The sequence below is a fragment of the Diabrotica virgifera genome, chromosome 8 (genome assembly GCF_917563875.1).
Source record: "Diabrotica virgifera virgifera chromosome 8, PGI_DIABVI_V3a".
Classification (NCBI taxonomy): Eukaryota; Metazoa; Arthropoda; class Insecta; order Coleoptera; family Chrysomelidae; genus Diabrotica; species Diabrotica virgifera.
This window is the reverse complement of record NC_065450.1, coordinates 76,545,100-76,562,266: the sequence shown is the minus strand read 5'-3', so window position 1 is coordinate 76,562,266 and position 17,167 is coordinate 76,545,100. Positions and strand designations below refer to the sequence as shown.

At 35.4% G+C, this 17,167-nt stretch overlaps 1 protein-coding gene across 2 annotated transcripts in view; it reads left to right on the top strand.

The window, feature by feature from the left end:
• Positions 1 to 109: 109 nt before the first annotated feature.
• Positions 110 to 17,167, top strand: part of LOC114339627 (endoribonuclease Dicer) — a gene marked incomplete at its 3' end in the record, with an annotated part of 28,853 nt that continues 11,795 nt past the window's right edge. Inside the window, 4 exon segments of one of the 2 annotated variants that reach the window (XM_050657544.1) lie at positions 110 to 212; positions 410 to 626; positions 9,058 to 9,290; positions 15,017 to 15,257. In XM_050657544.1, coding sequence (XP_050513501.1) covers positions 475 to 626; positions 9,058 to 9,290; positions 15,017 to 15,257 — 626 coding nt within the window. 2 annotated transcript variants of the gene reach the window in all.

The following is a 17,167-nucleotide window of genomic DNA, read 5'->3' as shown; positions in this document are numbered from 1 at the left end:
GTCATGAAGTTTTATCATTCTGTCTCTGTCAGTCTGTCTATAGAGAGACAGAGAGAGCAAATCGGCAAATCTAGCTAGAGTGCTGTGGTGGGGGTTTGGGCAATGGGCACCGGGTCGGGACTCGGGCACAGCCCACAGGTTGATCTGTGGCACAGCCAACCACCAACCACATACAGTCTCACGTGTGAATAATACCTAAAAGACACGTAAATGTAAATAAAATAATTTTTATTTTTTTATTTTACATACACATACAATGAACTTAAAAATAGGTCTTGAGTGTGATGGTGTGATGCAATTTTGATGTCATGATTCATCATTATAATCTGTAATTGTGGGATTTACACAACAATCCAATGTTACAGATTTTTTTGCCAATTTAATTTTTTTCACAATATAATATTCGTAGGTGCAGAAGAAAATAATTCTACCGGAGTACCGGTTTTGATAAACTTTGTATTTATTAGAATCAAAATGAGTAGCCAAGACTTGATTCCTAGGAACTATCAAGTTCTTTTGATGAAAATATGTCTTGAGCAAAATACTATTATTTATTTACCAACTGGGTCTGGTAAAACATTTATAACTACAATGGTCCTAAAGCAAAAAGGAGAAGACCTTTTAAAGTGAGTACCTACCTTTAAAATACGGTATAAGATTTTTTAATACTAAGAAAACATTGTCTTTTTGGATGTTTCTTTTCATTGTGTAACATTGGCACATATGACATCAATTAATTGCTTTATTTTTTGTACCTATCTTAAATAAATGTTTTCTATTGATTATTAATCATCATTGTTGGCTCTACAACCCTTGGTGAATATTGGCCATTGGCCTGGCCTGTTCTAGAATCGGCTCCCATTCCTTCCCATCCTTTGCCTTGGTTTTCAAATTTCATACTCTTAACATTCGTAAGTTGTCTTCCACCTGGTCCTTAAATCGTGCTCTAGGTGTGCCTCTTCCTCACTCCATCCGGTCTTTGGATATAAATGTGTTTTTATGGCTCCATCTCATTCATTCTCTCAAGTGGTCCAGACACTGCAGCCTGTTTATTTTGATGGACCTACCAACACTTGTTCTTCTTCTACGGCACTACAGCCCAAATTGAGACTTGGCCTCCTTTATTTTTTGCCTCCACCCTTGCTTGTCTGTGGCTGCTCTTCTCCATACATGGACTACTAAAAGTGCTTGTGCGTCGTTGTTTACTGTGTCTTCCCAGCGCTTTCTTGGCTTTCCAACCAGTCTCTTTCCCTGCATTCTAGCATTCGGTGCACTTTTTGGTAGCCTACCCTCTCCCATTCTTATCACATGTCCGGCCCATTGCAATCTTTGTATTTTAATGAAGTCTGACAGGGATGCTTCCCTATAAAGTTAATAAAGTTCGTTGTTGTATTGACTTCTGAAGATTCCGTTTTCCCTCACAGATCCTAGTATTCTCCTCAATACTTTCCTTTCGAATGTTTCGAGTTTGTTTTTTTATGTTTCTTTCAGGACCCAGGCTTACCTACCAATACTAGGTTTACTATTAAAGAGCAAAATCTAGAGGATTTTACGTTCAAATAGCCTAAACAGTCTTCATAGCAGTTTGTCATCATCCACGTTTCTGATGCGTAAGTGAGGATGGGCTTGATAAGAGTTCTGTAGTATCAATATTTTTGTTCTTTTTGTGACTATGTTTGATATTAAAAGTTTCTTTATTTCTATTGATTATTGATGTCATTGAAAAACGTCATTTTTATTGGTTTTTTTTTGTTACTTTTTGCTTAAGTAAATAAGTTCAAGTTTGATAATTGGGGCGGTAGCTAGAATAAGGGCCTATAGGCCTGTGGGTCCTTTTTCTGGAGAACACAGAATTTGTATTTATTTATATACGGGATTACCCCCATTACAACACATACAGTATAAAATCAATCTCTGTAATATCTACTAAACTAGAGTAAAATAAATCTTAATTACATATTAAACAAAAACGAAATATTAATAGTTATCCATTACACATATTACATCTATTACACAAATCAGTTCAAATAAACAAAAAGTACCTGTCAAGCTCTTTTAATCCGATTCTTAAAAGCAGCCAAGGAGACACCAAACATTTCCAAGTTATTCTCGTTTATAATTTTTAGTGTTCGCTCAATGGGCGAATGCATACCATAGTTTGTTCGATGAAAAGGTATATAAAACAAATCAACATGTCTGAGACTTCTGGAGGGAACATATAAATTAATAGATTGGAGAAGTTCAGAACAACAAATTAAACCATTTATTAATTTAAACACAAATACCAAATCAGAGTTATCTCGTCGAGTTTTTAATAAATTCATGTTGAGTGGTTTTAAAATATAGGTATAATCATGATTAGTAATGCGTATGTTTAATTTGTATGCACAATATCTCAAAAAATTTTTCTGCAATCTCTCCAACGTAGTAGAATGAGCTTGGTATTGTGGAGACCATACAATAGATGCATATTCCACTTTAGATACAACCAAAGCATAATATACCGTTCTTAAAGCCCCTACAGATAGTCTCAGACAGTTGCGAATGATAAAGCCCAAAGATTTTGATGCATTTACTGTTACACTATTTATATGTTGCACAAAACGCAACTACTCATCAAATGTGACTCCTAAGTCTGTTATTGTTTTAACATAAGACAATTCATTTTCATTAATTGTGTAAGAAGTATCATATTTTTCATTGCCTCTAAAAAAGCTTATATAACAGCCTTTAGCAACATTTAAATGCAAAATATTATTCTCACACCAAATACTCAACCGGTCTAAATCTTCTTGAATTAATGTTACATCAACATTTGAATCTACGGATTTAAATAATTTCAAATCATCTGCAAACATCAGGAAATCGCAATTTCTAAAACATTCAACGAATTGAATTCTTCATGTTGTTCTCTGTCAGTCCACTAAATTTTTCTACGACATTACGGTTTTTTATGTTCGTACAACACTTTTTTTAGAGAAGTGTTGGAACAGCTGAGAAAGATTTATATAATATGTATTATTATTTATATCTAGGTTTTCTGTAAAGACAATCGTAATAAAAGTCCGTTTGATGGTTAACAGTTTTAATTAATAAAATAGATGACTAAATTATTGATACTATTAAATTGACCAAATGTAAAAGTGTGTAATTGCGACCAAAATCTTACGTGTTCTTATTCTTACAAAAAAGAAATGTATTTATAGATAATTTGCGTCTAATCAATATAATACCCGTCTTAATTCGTCTTTTTTCTAAGTATTATCCCTAAGAGCGCGTCTGTCGTCGCTGTGATGTTATAATCGACTGAATGTATTCGTTCTCTTTCCCTACGCTAAAACAAACCCTCTTAGGCTAATCTCCTTTTTCCTGTGAAACAACCCAATTAAAATTGGTTCAAAGCATATACCGACATCTTCCAATAACCCAAAACTACAAAAATTAGTCAAGCTAGCTACTTCGCTACTTGTTGATCTTTAACGATCGAAAATAAACACAACGATTAGATACGCCCACACAGCTGCCCTAAGGGACGGCCGTTCGTTTCGTATTTCTACTAATAATCAAGGAAAAATTATATACAGGGAAATTTAAAATATAAGGTAAACTATTTACAATCCTACATTCGGCCATCCTGTTCGAATTCGACCCGAATTCCGTTTAGTTACCTATCCGCGACTTCATGTACTCTGCACACGTTGAAGTGCTTTGAAGTCCACCATGGTATCCAGATTTCTTTACCTCGTAACTGTCATTTGGATTCACTTGTACTACCACGTACGGTCCAAAATATTTCTTCAGCAGTTTGAGTCCTCCACCAAACTGTGTTCTCTTGATTGCCACTAAGTCCCCCTTTTTATACATCCTCGGCCTTTTTCTTCGTAGATCATATCTGCGTCTATTTTCCTCTTGAATTTTGACTAACTGACGTCGACTCTCGTTTCTCAGCATCTCTCTATCTTCATCAAATTGTTTAATTATCTCCTGTTCTATGATCTCCTTCATCCTCAGATCTTCTTTGTTCTTCATCTTCGTTCCGAACAGTACTTCAAACGGCGTCGACTTTATGTTTCTTTGTTCACAATAGTCTTCGAATTCCTTCGCCGTAAATACGGTACCTCTGTCAGATATTATACGGAGCGGATTTCCGAAATCCTTTTGATGTCTCTTCACTCATTCTATAACTTCTTTCTTGCTTCCAAGTATACATTTAACGCAATTCCCTATGCAGTGCTCGATTTTTTCTCTAAGATTTGGAATGTAACATTCTTTTCGAATTAATCTTGTGTTTTCGTTACAGCAAAATATCCTACCTCGTGTAAGCTTCTAATTACTTCTGTTTGCATTCTTTTCGGAATGACTAACACTTCCTTGCCGTCTTCGTATTTAAACAAAATATTGTTTTTTATAAAGAAGTCCTCGTACAGTTTAATCTTCTCTTTAAAGTCATTGAAATTTTTGGCACCATAAAGTATTACTTTATTAGCAGGGTCTTCCATAATTCCCTCAATTATATATTGCATTATGACTTCATTTTCGATGTTTCCTCCGCTACCGATTTCTTTTAGACATCGTTTAGCAAAAATTAGCATTTGCAAATCATTCCATCCCATCAGATTTGAGATTTCTTCAAAATCAGCAATCTTGCTTATACTGTCCTCTACGTCTCTAAAAGTTAAGGCAAATTAATCATTCAGTCTGCCTGTCGTCATTTTGTTTGATTTTGATCTATTCCTCGTAAATAAATCCGTCGTTCTTTTATCTTCCCTATTGTGATCATGATTACTATCGTCGTCGGTACCGTCTTTACCTTCTTCGTCTTCGTGATAAGCATATTTATCACTATTAACGTCGTTATCCTCATTATCGCCATCGTCGTCGGTAACGTCTTTACCTTCTTCTTCGTCTTCGCGATAAGCGTCTTTATCACTATTAACGTCGTTATTCTCATTATCGCCATCGTCTTCGGTAACGTCTTTACCTTCTTCTTCGTCTTCGTGATAAGCGTCTTTATCACTATCATCGTCAGTCTCGTCTTCAAGATTGAAGTCGTTCAAAAATGAACAAATACGTTCAATCACATCGTCCTCTGAACCAGTGTAGTTCAGAACTAAAACATGGCAAACTCCTACTAAGTCCGGCATACTTAGTTTATTTTTCACGTCTTCTATTTTTGTGGAATATTCCTCGGATTATTTATCCTACGAAAATTTTGTGAAATTCCGCAAGTTCTTCCTTGTTTGTCGCGGCAACCCTTTATCACCGTATGCAACAACATGCAAGGCCTTAACAGAACTTAATGCCGAATTTCTAAGGTTTAAACTAATTTTTGGATAATCGTTAAGAGTTTGTTTAGACTGCATTTTAAAAAAGTATATAATAAAAAATAAAAAAATAAAAATAAAAAGATAGATTATCGTTTAAGTAAAAAGTTAGATTATTTTTCCCGTGTGCAAATTGTATTATTGTGAACTGTAGAATTGTAGTCGCTTTTACTCCAAAATTATCAATATTTACTACAAATAGTAACAAAGTTATGATTTATTAAAATAAATGAACAAAAAAAACAATGAAAAACAAGAAAAAGTTCATCGTTAAATAATTTATGATAGTTCTTTCGCAACATTCACTGTTTATCGTCAAAGTTCCAGTTCACAGCTCCTCGAAAAAAATAATGTTTGGTCAGATTTCTAATTTCCAGACACAAGACCAAAGTGTCTTGACTACTTTTAAAATATTGGAACAAACACACCTGATTTCTCCTTGGTAATACTGCTTGCTATGATTGCGACTCGTCGTCGTCGTCGTCACTGCCCAAACAGCCGTCGTATTTGCCTAACAGCGTCGTCTACACTGTACTAGCCTGCTACTCCACCAACACAACCATTCACCAACAGTTCACAAAGTCCGGAAGTCACCAATAGTTTAAAAAAAGTCCGAAAATCACCAACAGTTTCCACGTTTCCCGAACAGTCATAAACAGTTTCCAAAAATTACGTCACGTCACCTGAGCTGATTTTTTAAATTACACGTCACTTTACGATATTTCGCGAACTTTATAACGAAATTGTCTTTCTTAGATCCGCGATGGAGCCCCCAATATGTAGGTTTTGTTTAAATTCAATCGTAATAAAAGTCCGTTTGATGTTTAACAGTTTTAATTAATAAAATAGATGACTAAATTATTAATACTATTAAACTGACGAAATGTAAAAGTGTGTAATTTCGACCAAAATCTTACGTGTTCTTATTCTTACAAAAAAGAAATGTATTTATAGATAATTTGCGTCCAATAAATATAATACCCGTCTTAATTCGTCTTTTTTCTAAGTATTATCCCTAAGAGCGCGTCTGTCGTCGCTGTGATGTTATAATCGACTGAATGTATTCGTTCTCTTTCCCTACGCTAAAACAAACCCTCTTAGGCTAATCTGCTTTTTCTTGTGAAACAACCCAATTAAAATTGGTTCAAAGCATATACCGACATCTTCCAATAACCCAAAACTACAAAAATTAGTCAAGCTAGCTACTTCGCTACTTGTTGATCTTTAACGATCGAAAATAAACACAACGATTAGATACGCCCACACAGCTGCCCTAAGGGACGGCCGTTCGTTTCGTATTTCTACTAATAATCAAGGAAAAATTATATACAGGGAAATTTAAAATATAAGGTAAACTATTTACAATCCTACATATATTTTATATATTGTTTATAATATTTATATTATATTTATATAAATAATATAAATATATATTATTAAAGTGTTTTCTATTATTTTATCAATAATGGATTATTGAAATTCTTGAAACTATAACGCTTAAAAATGCAAGTGTTGATTCGCTTATGGCATGGATGTTAAATCTTTGAATGGTTGTTTCTCAAAATACACGTTTGGCAGATAATCCCTTCTTCTAGCTACCGCCTCAATTATAGAGGCATCATTCTACTCAGTATGGCATATAGAGTGTTGTCCAACGTATTGTGCAAAAGAATTCTCCCCTACGCCGAACATATAGCGGCAGGATATCAGTGCGGTTTCTGTCCTAATAAATTAACAAAGGACTAGATGTTTACAGTAAGGAAGATCCTTGAAAAAAACCCTAGAGCTCAGCGTCGACACCCACTACATATTCATGGACTTCAAAGCCTCAAATGACTCAGTTAATAGAGGTAAACTTCTACTTGCTATGGTATAATTTCAAATACCACTTCATCTTATCCAATTAACTGACATTCACAGGAGCAGAGAGCATGGTAAAAATCCAAAACGATTTCTCAAGACCCTTCCACTAAGAGACAGAATCTCTGACTGAAGCATTTCAGCTGTTAAGAGCATCTGCACAGAGAATGGGACTAAATATAATGTTGGGTAGTTAAACAGAAAGAAGAACAACAAATGCATGAGATTGAAATGAGGATGCTTAGATGGATGATGGGAGTGACAAAGAAGAATACAATTAAAAATGAGTATATTAGGGGAAGTCTAGGTGTGGCACCAATTGATGCCAAAATGAGAGAGCATAAGTTAATATGGTTTGGTCATGTTCAACTTCGAGTCGTCAGTCACCCAATACGAAAAATTTTTGAACTGCAGTTTCCTGGAAGGAGTAGGAGAGTAAGACCTGGGGGGAGATGTGTAGCATGTAACTAGTTAATTATAAAAATGCCATAAGGAAGTAGCTTCAGAACAACATTAAGAAATAGGCAGGATATGTCGGTAAAGGGGATTGATGTTGAAATGGCCCAAGATAGAAACTTATACAAAGACGTAATTCAGGAAGCCGACTCCATCTAGAGATAAAGGCAAATAGAATGATAATCAGCATTCAAAACAAGAAATATAAAACATTACATTGCTTTAAATTGTCAAAGATTTCTTTTGGTATTTCTACATTAAAATATGCAATTTAAAATTATTTCTCCTTTGAGGAAGCTCTGTTTCAGAGAAAAGTATCAAATTGATGTTGTTCTGTTGAGGTTAAAAAATAGTGCTGTATTTTAATATTTAGTTTTATCATTAAATATTAATTTCCATCGAGTAACCGCAAATTCCATGATTATGGTGTTATCAAAACGTATTTGATTAGATATGGAATAACCTAGGCCAGAGGTTCTCAATCTGTGGTACATGTACCACTGGTGGTAAATATCATTATTGGGGGTGGTACACAAAACACAGAAAAAATTAAAATAGTAGTACTTAGTAAGTATTGATAATACAATTTAAAAATATAGGTGGTAAAAATATAGGTAAAAATAATAAAAATAACTGTAGAAGGTACATCACTCAAAAAGGTTGAGAACCGCTGACCTAGGCAATACATTGGTATTATTGGCGTGTAAATATAGAGATAAAGGGAAAGGAAATGATGAATGATTATATATAGGTGTAGATTTATCATTCTATCATGACCCAGCCAGAGACCTAAGAGGACAAATAAACAAGGCTGCAGTCAAGTCCGGATGTTTAAGAGATGTGGTCTGGAATAACCTATATATGAGAATGGACAGCAAAGTTAGAATTTATAAAACTTATATCAGACCTGTTATGACCTATGGTATTGAATCAAGAGAAGACACCAATAAAACCAGAAGCATGCTAGGTACGGACGAAATGAAGACACTAAGAGCAACAGCAGAGAAGACAAAAAGGGATATAATACGAAACAGCATCATCAGGGAACAATGTGGCGTGCAAGATGTAGTAAGATGGGGTAGGCAAAGACGAAGAGAATTGTTCAGTCATGTAAAAAGATTGGAAGAGCACAGATTACCAAGAATTGCGCTAGAAGGAAAACCAGCAGGCAAGCGTCCACTGGGAAGACCACCAAAAAGATGGAGAGATAGCTGGCAGTCTACCTCTCAAGAAATACTTCAACGTCGGAAATAATAGATCTACAGATCTAAAACAAGTATAAGAAGAAGGAATGATGATGATGACAGGTCGAGGGAGACAGCATACATTGTATAGCACCTATATTAGCCAAAGCTGCAAAATTTATAATCATCTTTGGAAACGATTTTTATTTTTAGCTAAAATTTGTATTTTTCAGATCATACAGTGAGGGCGGTAAAATCTCTATAATCTTAGTGAATACCGTAGCACTTGTTGATCAACATGGATCTTACATTACCAATCATACAAGCTTCTCTGTTGGAAAATATACTGGTGAGATGAATCTAGACTTCTGGCCAAGGACTAAATGGTTTAACGAGTTTAACCAATATCAAGTATTGATAATGACGTCACAAATTTTGGATAACCTATCCAGGACTGATTATATAGGTATGTACAATGTACATATTGTGGACATTAAAGTATATTAGATTAACTATAAAATTTTTGAAAAAGTTATACACTAGCGGGCAAAACATTTAGGGCACATTTACATTTTGTTTTTTGAGGTAGTAATTTGTTTACTGTTCTATCGATTTCTTAATAGGTGCCGATATACTCATTTTCGAGAAATGATGTATCATTTGTTGTTTTTATCTGTCAATTCGGTAACATACTGTCATCGTATTTTTGACGTTTACAACCTTTTTATGAAATATCTGCATTTAGTACAACCTTCACAATAATTAATTGTCAATGTTATTTTTTTTTTGTGTAAACCATATCGGTGGTACAGTGTATTGTTGATGGTGTATATCTAGTGAATCCGAATGCCTGTAGATCCTGTTACTGTGGCAATAATTGTAGCATTGATACAAAATGGCTTCGGAAAATGTGAAACTGCAAGAATTATTGCTGGAAACGCTCAGTTCAAAATGTGTACAAGCGATATGAGGAGACTAGTCTAATAACGAGAAGACTAGGATCCGAGCGAAATAGAATCAGCATCCTAAGAGACGATCGGTTTGTAGCATCCACAAGTTTGCAAAATAGAAGAGCCTCTGCGGTTTTCTTAGGAAATCAACTTCAAGAGGTGAGAAATGTTGAATGTCAAAGAATGGACCGTTAGAAGAAGACTTAGAGCTGCTGGATTATCTTGCAGAAAGATGGCTTACATTACAACACCGGCATCAGATAGCAGGATTAAATTATGCTCAGACTTACCTTCATTGGAATAATCTAAATTGGAGCAACATATTGTGTTCAGATGAGTCGCGTTTTTGTCTCAATAGGTCAGACGAATGTCGTCGAGTATGGAGAAGACCCTGAGAAAGATATGCTGCGGCTTGTATTAATTTGGCGATGGGCTGGTTATGGTCTGGGCAGGAATTCACAAGCACGCACAGAGTTAGTCTTCAGACAAAATGGCTCCCTTATGGCTAACAGATGAATAACAGAAATTTTAGTTTAGATTTTAGATGATCATGTTAAGCCTTTCATGACTATTATGGGTGAACATGGCATTGTATGAAATAGAAATGGGCGCACCAATGCACCTGGTGACACTTATTAAAAATCTGTACCAGTCTAATATAGCGACAGTACGACTAGATCAGAAGTTTTCAAACTAATTCAAGACCGAGAGAGGTGTTAGACAAGGATGCGTGTTGTCACCTGACTTATTTAACATTTATGGTGAACATGTCATGAGGATGGTTTTAGAAGGATGGGCCGGTGGAGTAACAGTAGCTGGTAGGAAAATCTCCAATTTAAGATTTGCTGATGACACTACACTTATAGCAGCAAATGAGCAAGAAATGTTTGATCTTCTGCGAAGAGTTGAGTACGAAAGCAATAAAGTTGGTCTGAAAATCAATAAAGCTAAGACAAAAATAATGGTGGTCGACAGATTCGACACTATTCAACTGACTAACATGTTACAGGAATACCAGATAGTAAACACCTTTGTCTATATCGGGTCTAGTATAACTAGCGATGGTAACTGTGAAGCAGAAGTTCGGAGACGTATTGGTATGGCAAAAAATGCGATGAGTCGCCTAACTAAAGTTTGGAAAGACAGATCTATCTCTCAAAATATCAAGATGAGACTGGTGAATGCCCTTGTATTCTCAATATCTCTATACGGAGCAGAGACTTGGACTCTTCGCGCATGCGAGCGCCAAAAAATTAATGCCTTTGAGGCGTAGTGCTGGAGAAGAATGCTACGCATACCTTGGATAGCTCATAGGACAAACGTTTCCATTCTAAACCAACTCAATATTAAAAAAAGGCTGTCCACAATATGTCTGCAACGAATTCTGCAATTCTTTGGTCACGTGGTTCGCAGATGTGACGACAGTTTAGAGAGATTAATTGTTTCTGGAAACGTTCCGGGGAGAAGATCAAGAGGACGATCACCAACTAGATGGTCTGACCAAATAAAGCATTCAGCTGGAAACTCATTCTGCGAAGCTCCTAGAGCAGCTGAAGATAGAGACCAATGGAGAAAAATTGTTAGGATTATTGGAAGAAATCACGATCCTCAGTAATGGGGAAACGACAAGAGAGACAGATGGCATTGTAATGCAAGATAATGCTAGACCTCATATTGCCAGAGTTGAAGTGGTAATTAAGCAGTTTGATTGGCCACCACTTAGTCCAGACATGAATCCTATCGAACATGTCTGGGATGAGTTGAGCCTAAGTATCCAAATGAGTACACTCGCTGCAAGAACTGCCCAGTAACTACTATCGATAGACAGTTCTAGTCAATATTTCAACTGGCCTCAATGGCAAGTCCATTGGAACTCTTCTTGATGCGCCTATCCGTGACGGTGAATGTTGGCGATTAACATGGCAATCTTTATTTTATCTGCAGCAGCGCGACAAAGCTGCACAGATGTGTTGAATCAGGTTCTGAGGTTCTTTTACTAGGATGTTCTTCTTCCTGGACCACGCTTTCCAAATATTTTTCCTTGCAGGAGGGCTTATAAGGGCATCAAAACTCTAGATAATATTATGTTGGCATAAGTTGAGTAAACCATAGGGATATTGTTCTGAAACTATTTTCTTGTGGCATCTTAAAGCAATTTGCTATTTTTGTTGGAAATATAGTCGAAGCAATAAAGCACTGAACCTCCGAACAAAAAAGGACAAGATGGATCTTAATAATTCTTTTTGCATTCGATTCGTGAATGCGCCAGGAAACTTTGTGACCCATAGCCATGATATAATATTGAAAAACTGCATACAAAAAATGCATTCTTAAAGTGCATCTCAAACAGACAATAAAAAAAATTCAGAACTCGTCAATTATCGGCGGAAATGAGTTCAATTTTGTTACTCGGGGGTTTTTGGGGTCGCTGAAAACGAATATGACGTCAAAAGTGATCTCCGGAGTACCTGGTACCCAGGGTACCTACTGTGTACCTCGTCTTGTGGAGTTTTCGGCAAATTCATTAAAAATTAGTCAAAAATCATTACTCGGGGGTTTTTGGGGCCGCTAACGACGAATATGACATCGGAAGTAATTTCCGGAGTACGTGGTGCACAGGGTACCTACTGTTTACCTCGTCTTGTGGAGTTTTCGGCAAAAAATTTATTAAAAAATTAGTCAAAAATAATTATTTGGGTGTTTTTGGGGTCGCTAACGACGAATATGACATCGGAAGCGATCTCTGGAATACCTGGTGCTCAGGGTACCTACTTCTTATGGAGTTTTCGGCAAATTCATTAAAAAATTAGCCAAAAATCATTACTCGGGTTTTTGAGTCGCTGACGACGAATATGACATGGGAAGTGCTCTACGGAGTACTTGGTACCCAGGATACCTACTGTTTATCTCGTAACTAATGATGCTTGACTAATTTTTTAATGAATTTGCCGAAAACTTCAGAAAACGAGGTAAACATTAGGTACCCTACGAGTAATGATTTTTGGCTATTTTTTTAATGAATTTTCCGAAAACTCCATAAGAAGTAGGTACTCTGGGCACCAGGTATTCCGGAGATCGCTTCCGATGTCATATTCGTCGTTAGCGACCCCAAAAATCCCCGAGTAATTATTTTTGACTAATTTTTAAAAAAAAATTTGCCGAAAACTCCACAAGAGAGCTAAACAGTAGGTACCCTGGGCACCAAGTACTCCGAAAATCACTTCCGATGTCATATTCGTCGTTAGCGGCCCCAAAAATCCCCGAGTAATGATTTTTGACTAATTTTTTAATGAATTTTAATGACGAGGTAAACAGTAGGTACCCTTGGCAACAGGTACTCCGGAGATCACTTTTTACGTCATATTCGTTTTCAGCGACCCCAAAAACCCCCGGTAACAAAATTGAACTCATTTCCGCCGATAATTGACGAGTTCTGAATTTTTTTTATTGTCTGTTTGACATGCACTTTAAGAATGCATTTTTTATGCAGTTTTTCAATATCATATCATGGCTCCGGTTCACAAAGTTTCCTGGCGCATTCACGAATCGAATAAAAAAAGAATTATTAAGATCCGTCTTGTCCATTTTTTTTCGGAGGTAAGGCCGATTGTAGTGCTTTATTTATTAATAATTGTTTCGTCTAATAAGCCACAATTTGACTTTAAAATTAAGTTTATATGACGACTCGATTTCCACTATGGAAATTGTTATCTGAAGTGTAAATCTAAACATCAAGTAAACTTAATTTCATAGTAAAATTGTGGCTTATTTTGAACTAAAATAGTAAATCATAGGCATGTAAATGTTATTAAAAGAAACCTTCCTATACAGAATCCCTTTGTTTATATAAACATACCATAGAATTCTGGAGATAAGATATTGTATTTACATATTTATTTAATGTTATCTAAAATTAAAATATTTTATTTATATGGAATTAAACCACAATTGATTGTAATGTTTGGGTTGCCAATTCCGGGAAATTGAAAAAGCACTAAAATGTATGAAAAATGATAAAGCCATGAGACCGGATGAAATATACATACAGAAATCATAAGAATACTAATAGAAAATCAAATTTATATAGGTACTAGTAACTAGTAGAATTATTCAAAGAAATTTACTATACTGGGGAAACTCATCCCGATACCCACAGAAACCCAACGCAATGAAATGTGAAGAATATAAAATGATCAGATTGATGTACCATGTTTTAAAAACCTTCTTGCGAGTGATACATGAACAAGTCTACAAAAAACTAGCCGATAGAATAACAAGAAACCAACTGGGATTTAGAAAAGGTTTTGGCATTAGACAGTCATTATTTGGATTTTTACCTAGATAAGTAGACAGACATTTTACCATGTCTATTATTTACCAGTCTGTATGCCTTGCTACTTGCAAATTGTAGAAGGCTCAGATTAAAAGTTGTTACCAAAAATTCTGATTTCTGCCCTCTAGACATCTATAGTTAGGGATTTTTCTTTGTTTGAAAATATTTTTGTTTGAATTTGACGTAAGCGCCACGCTACTAGGTACATGGGTAGGTACCTAATTGCTATGCTTATGGCACAGTATAAAGCGGGACAGTAGAACCACTCTCCGAAAAATTGGAAGTAAAATCTGTAGTCGCGCATGACGACCGCGCAATGTTCTTAGTCGCTTTTGCCCCACTCTCGCATTGCTAGTCGCATAGAAACGTACGGATTTTAACAGAGAAAACCCACATCCACCACTGGTGAATTACCAATTGCGTACTGCCGGTATTACTTCTTGAGATCAAAGCGCCGACAGAGGAGTGATTTTACTGTGGAACCTCTATATACTGTGCTTATGGGCTAATCCTGTTCGTTCTCAGATGTGACTTTCATCTGTCATGTTACTGTCAAGAAACTATTCAAAATAATTGTTTTTCTATACAAAAATACATAACCTTTATTGTTACTCTTCTTTAAAATAACTTTATTCAAACTCCAAGAATATTACAATACTTTAAAACTTATACAACTTGACAAAATGACAAATATAAACGTCAAATACAGCTGATCTATTAATTGTCAACTTTCTATGTTAATATTCAGTTTCTATCATTTCTATACATTTTCTGACGTTCTAAACATTATTATACATAAAAATAAATATTGCAACAAGTGAAGGGTCCAGGACTGTAACAGCTCAATGTTCCTATGTGTCTAGTAGGATAGCGGTTACTGTATGTAAATTATTTTTAATTTATTTTTAGATTTGAACAAAGTTAATCTGTTGGTTTTTGATGAATGCCATCGAGGCGTAAACGATCATACCATGAGAAATTTAATGAAACGATTTGAACATTTGATTGACCCTCCGAGAGTTATTGGACTCACGGCGACTCTGTTAAACGGCAATTGTCAACCACATGAGGTGTTACCGAAAATTAGGAGTTTGGAAACAACATTTCATAGTAAAGTCGCCACAGTAGAAGAACTTAAAGATGTTATTGGGTAAGCTGTAACTGTTATTTCGGTAACTGTTCCTTTTTTTTTTATAATAATTATCATCAACCTGAATGCGTCTACTGCTGGACACAGGTCTCTCATTATCATCAACCTGCATGCGTCTACTGCTGGACACAGGTCTCTCTCAGCTGTTTCCATCTGTTTGTTTTGTGCGGTTTGCATCAAGTTACTGCTAACACGCATCAGGGCTCTGATGTTTTTGCTCTAAATTTTAAAAAACCACTTGGAATGACATGAAATTTGGCATGCACGTAGCTAACATGTCAAACAAAACAAGTGATATTGTGCCGATGTGTGCTTTTACCCTGGGGGTGAGTTTCACCCCGTTTCGGGGTGAAAGAAGAAACCTTTAAAATAAGTCCGGAATTGGATAAAATGATTAATTCTAAGCAACGTTTGTTCTGTACAGTTTTTTCACTAAGTCAATACTTTTCGAGTTATTTGCGAGTGAATTTGTTCATTTTTCAACAAAAAAAAACCAAATACATAACTCGAGAAGTATTGACTTAGTGAAGAAACTGTATAGAACAAAAGTTGCTTAGAATTAATCAGTTTATCCACTTCCAGACTTATTTTAAAGGTTTCTTTTTTCACCCCCGGAAAGCGGTGAAAGTCACCCCCAGGGTAAAAGCACACATCGGCACAATATCACTTGTTTTGTTTGACATGTTAGCTACGTGTATGCCAAATTTCATGTCAATCCAAGTGGTTTTTTAATATTTAGAGCAAAAACCGTGAGTGAACATACTATAAACCGTTATTTTTGCAATAATTTATTAATAACAAAGTCGGAACGTGGTTTAAGCTATCACGACTAGCGGCAATCGATTTAGCGTATAAAAATACTATGAAAAAGACTACAAACTTGCTGCAGATAGCGCATTTCGAGCTTTTAGGCGAATAAACTATTATTTTGTTATTGACAAAATAAGAACATATTTTGAGTTATCGCGACTAGTCGCATTCGATTCAGCGACCAAAAATACACCAGAGAAGAATTTAACACTATCAATTTATTTACAGGGCTTCTAATAATTCCTGAAAAACACCTAATTTTACCATAGTTTGTTAATAACAATTAAACGCACCGCATTTGGGCTTCCAGACCACTTCCATTGGATTCAGCGACCCCCCAAAAAACCTATAATACCACCATCAAATCGCGGCGAACTAAAAGTGTCCACGGGACCCCCTATGTTGCGACTAGACTAATATCGCACCTCCGCTCAAACAATGTCATATGGTCATAAGTCAAAAAAGCAAAATATCGAGAAAACGACGTTTAAAGTTTGTGCTAGATCTTTTCCGGGTTTAACTCAAAAACTATTAAAATTAGTCAGTTATTATTAGTCAGTTACTATTTTAGTCAGTTACAATGGTTTTTGAAGCTTTACAAAATAGTGTATTATTTTATCTGTATAGTGTCATAACTCAAAAAAAAATATTTTTTAAATATTTTTAGCAGAATTAATACATTGCCACTTTTGATAAATAGTATTTCGAAAAATTTACGAAATATTATCTAACAAAAATGGCTCTTGCAGTACAGAATATAATATCATTATTATTATCTGGTTAACTGCAAAAAGAAAGATAAATAAGTGATAAATGTGTCACTTTTCTTGAGCGCATATACAGATTGTTTTGAATAAAGTAATCACATATACTGTCTTAACTCGACAAACGACGATTTATACACATCTGATTGGACAAATGCCTTGCACAAGTCGATATGTGACACTGTTTATGTTCGGTGCACGGTTAATTTTGGTTAATCATAATATAATGACACTAGTGTCAACTAACGACAAATACTTGAACTATAAACGTAACACTTTTTGAGAAAAGATTTTATAGTTTTATTAAACTGTTGGTGCAATGAAACCGTTTTTATT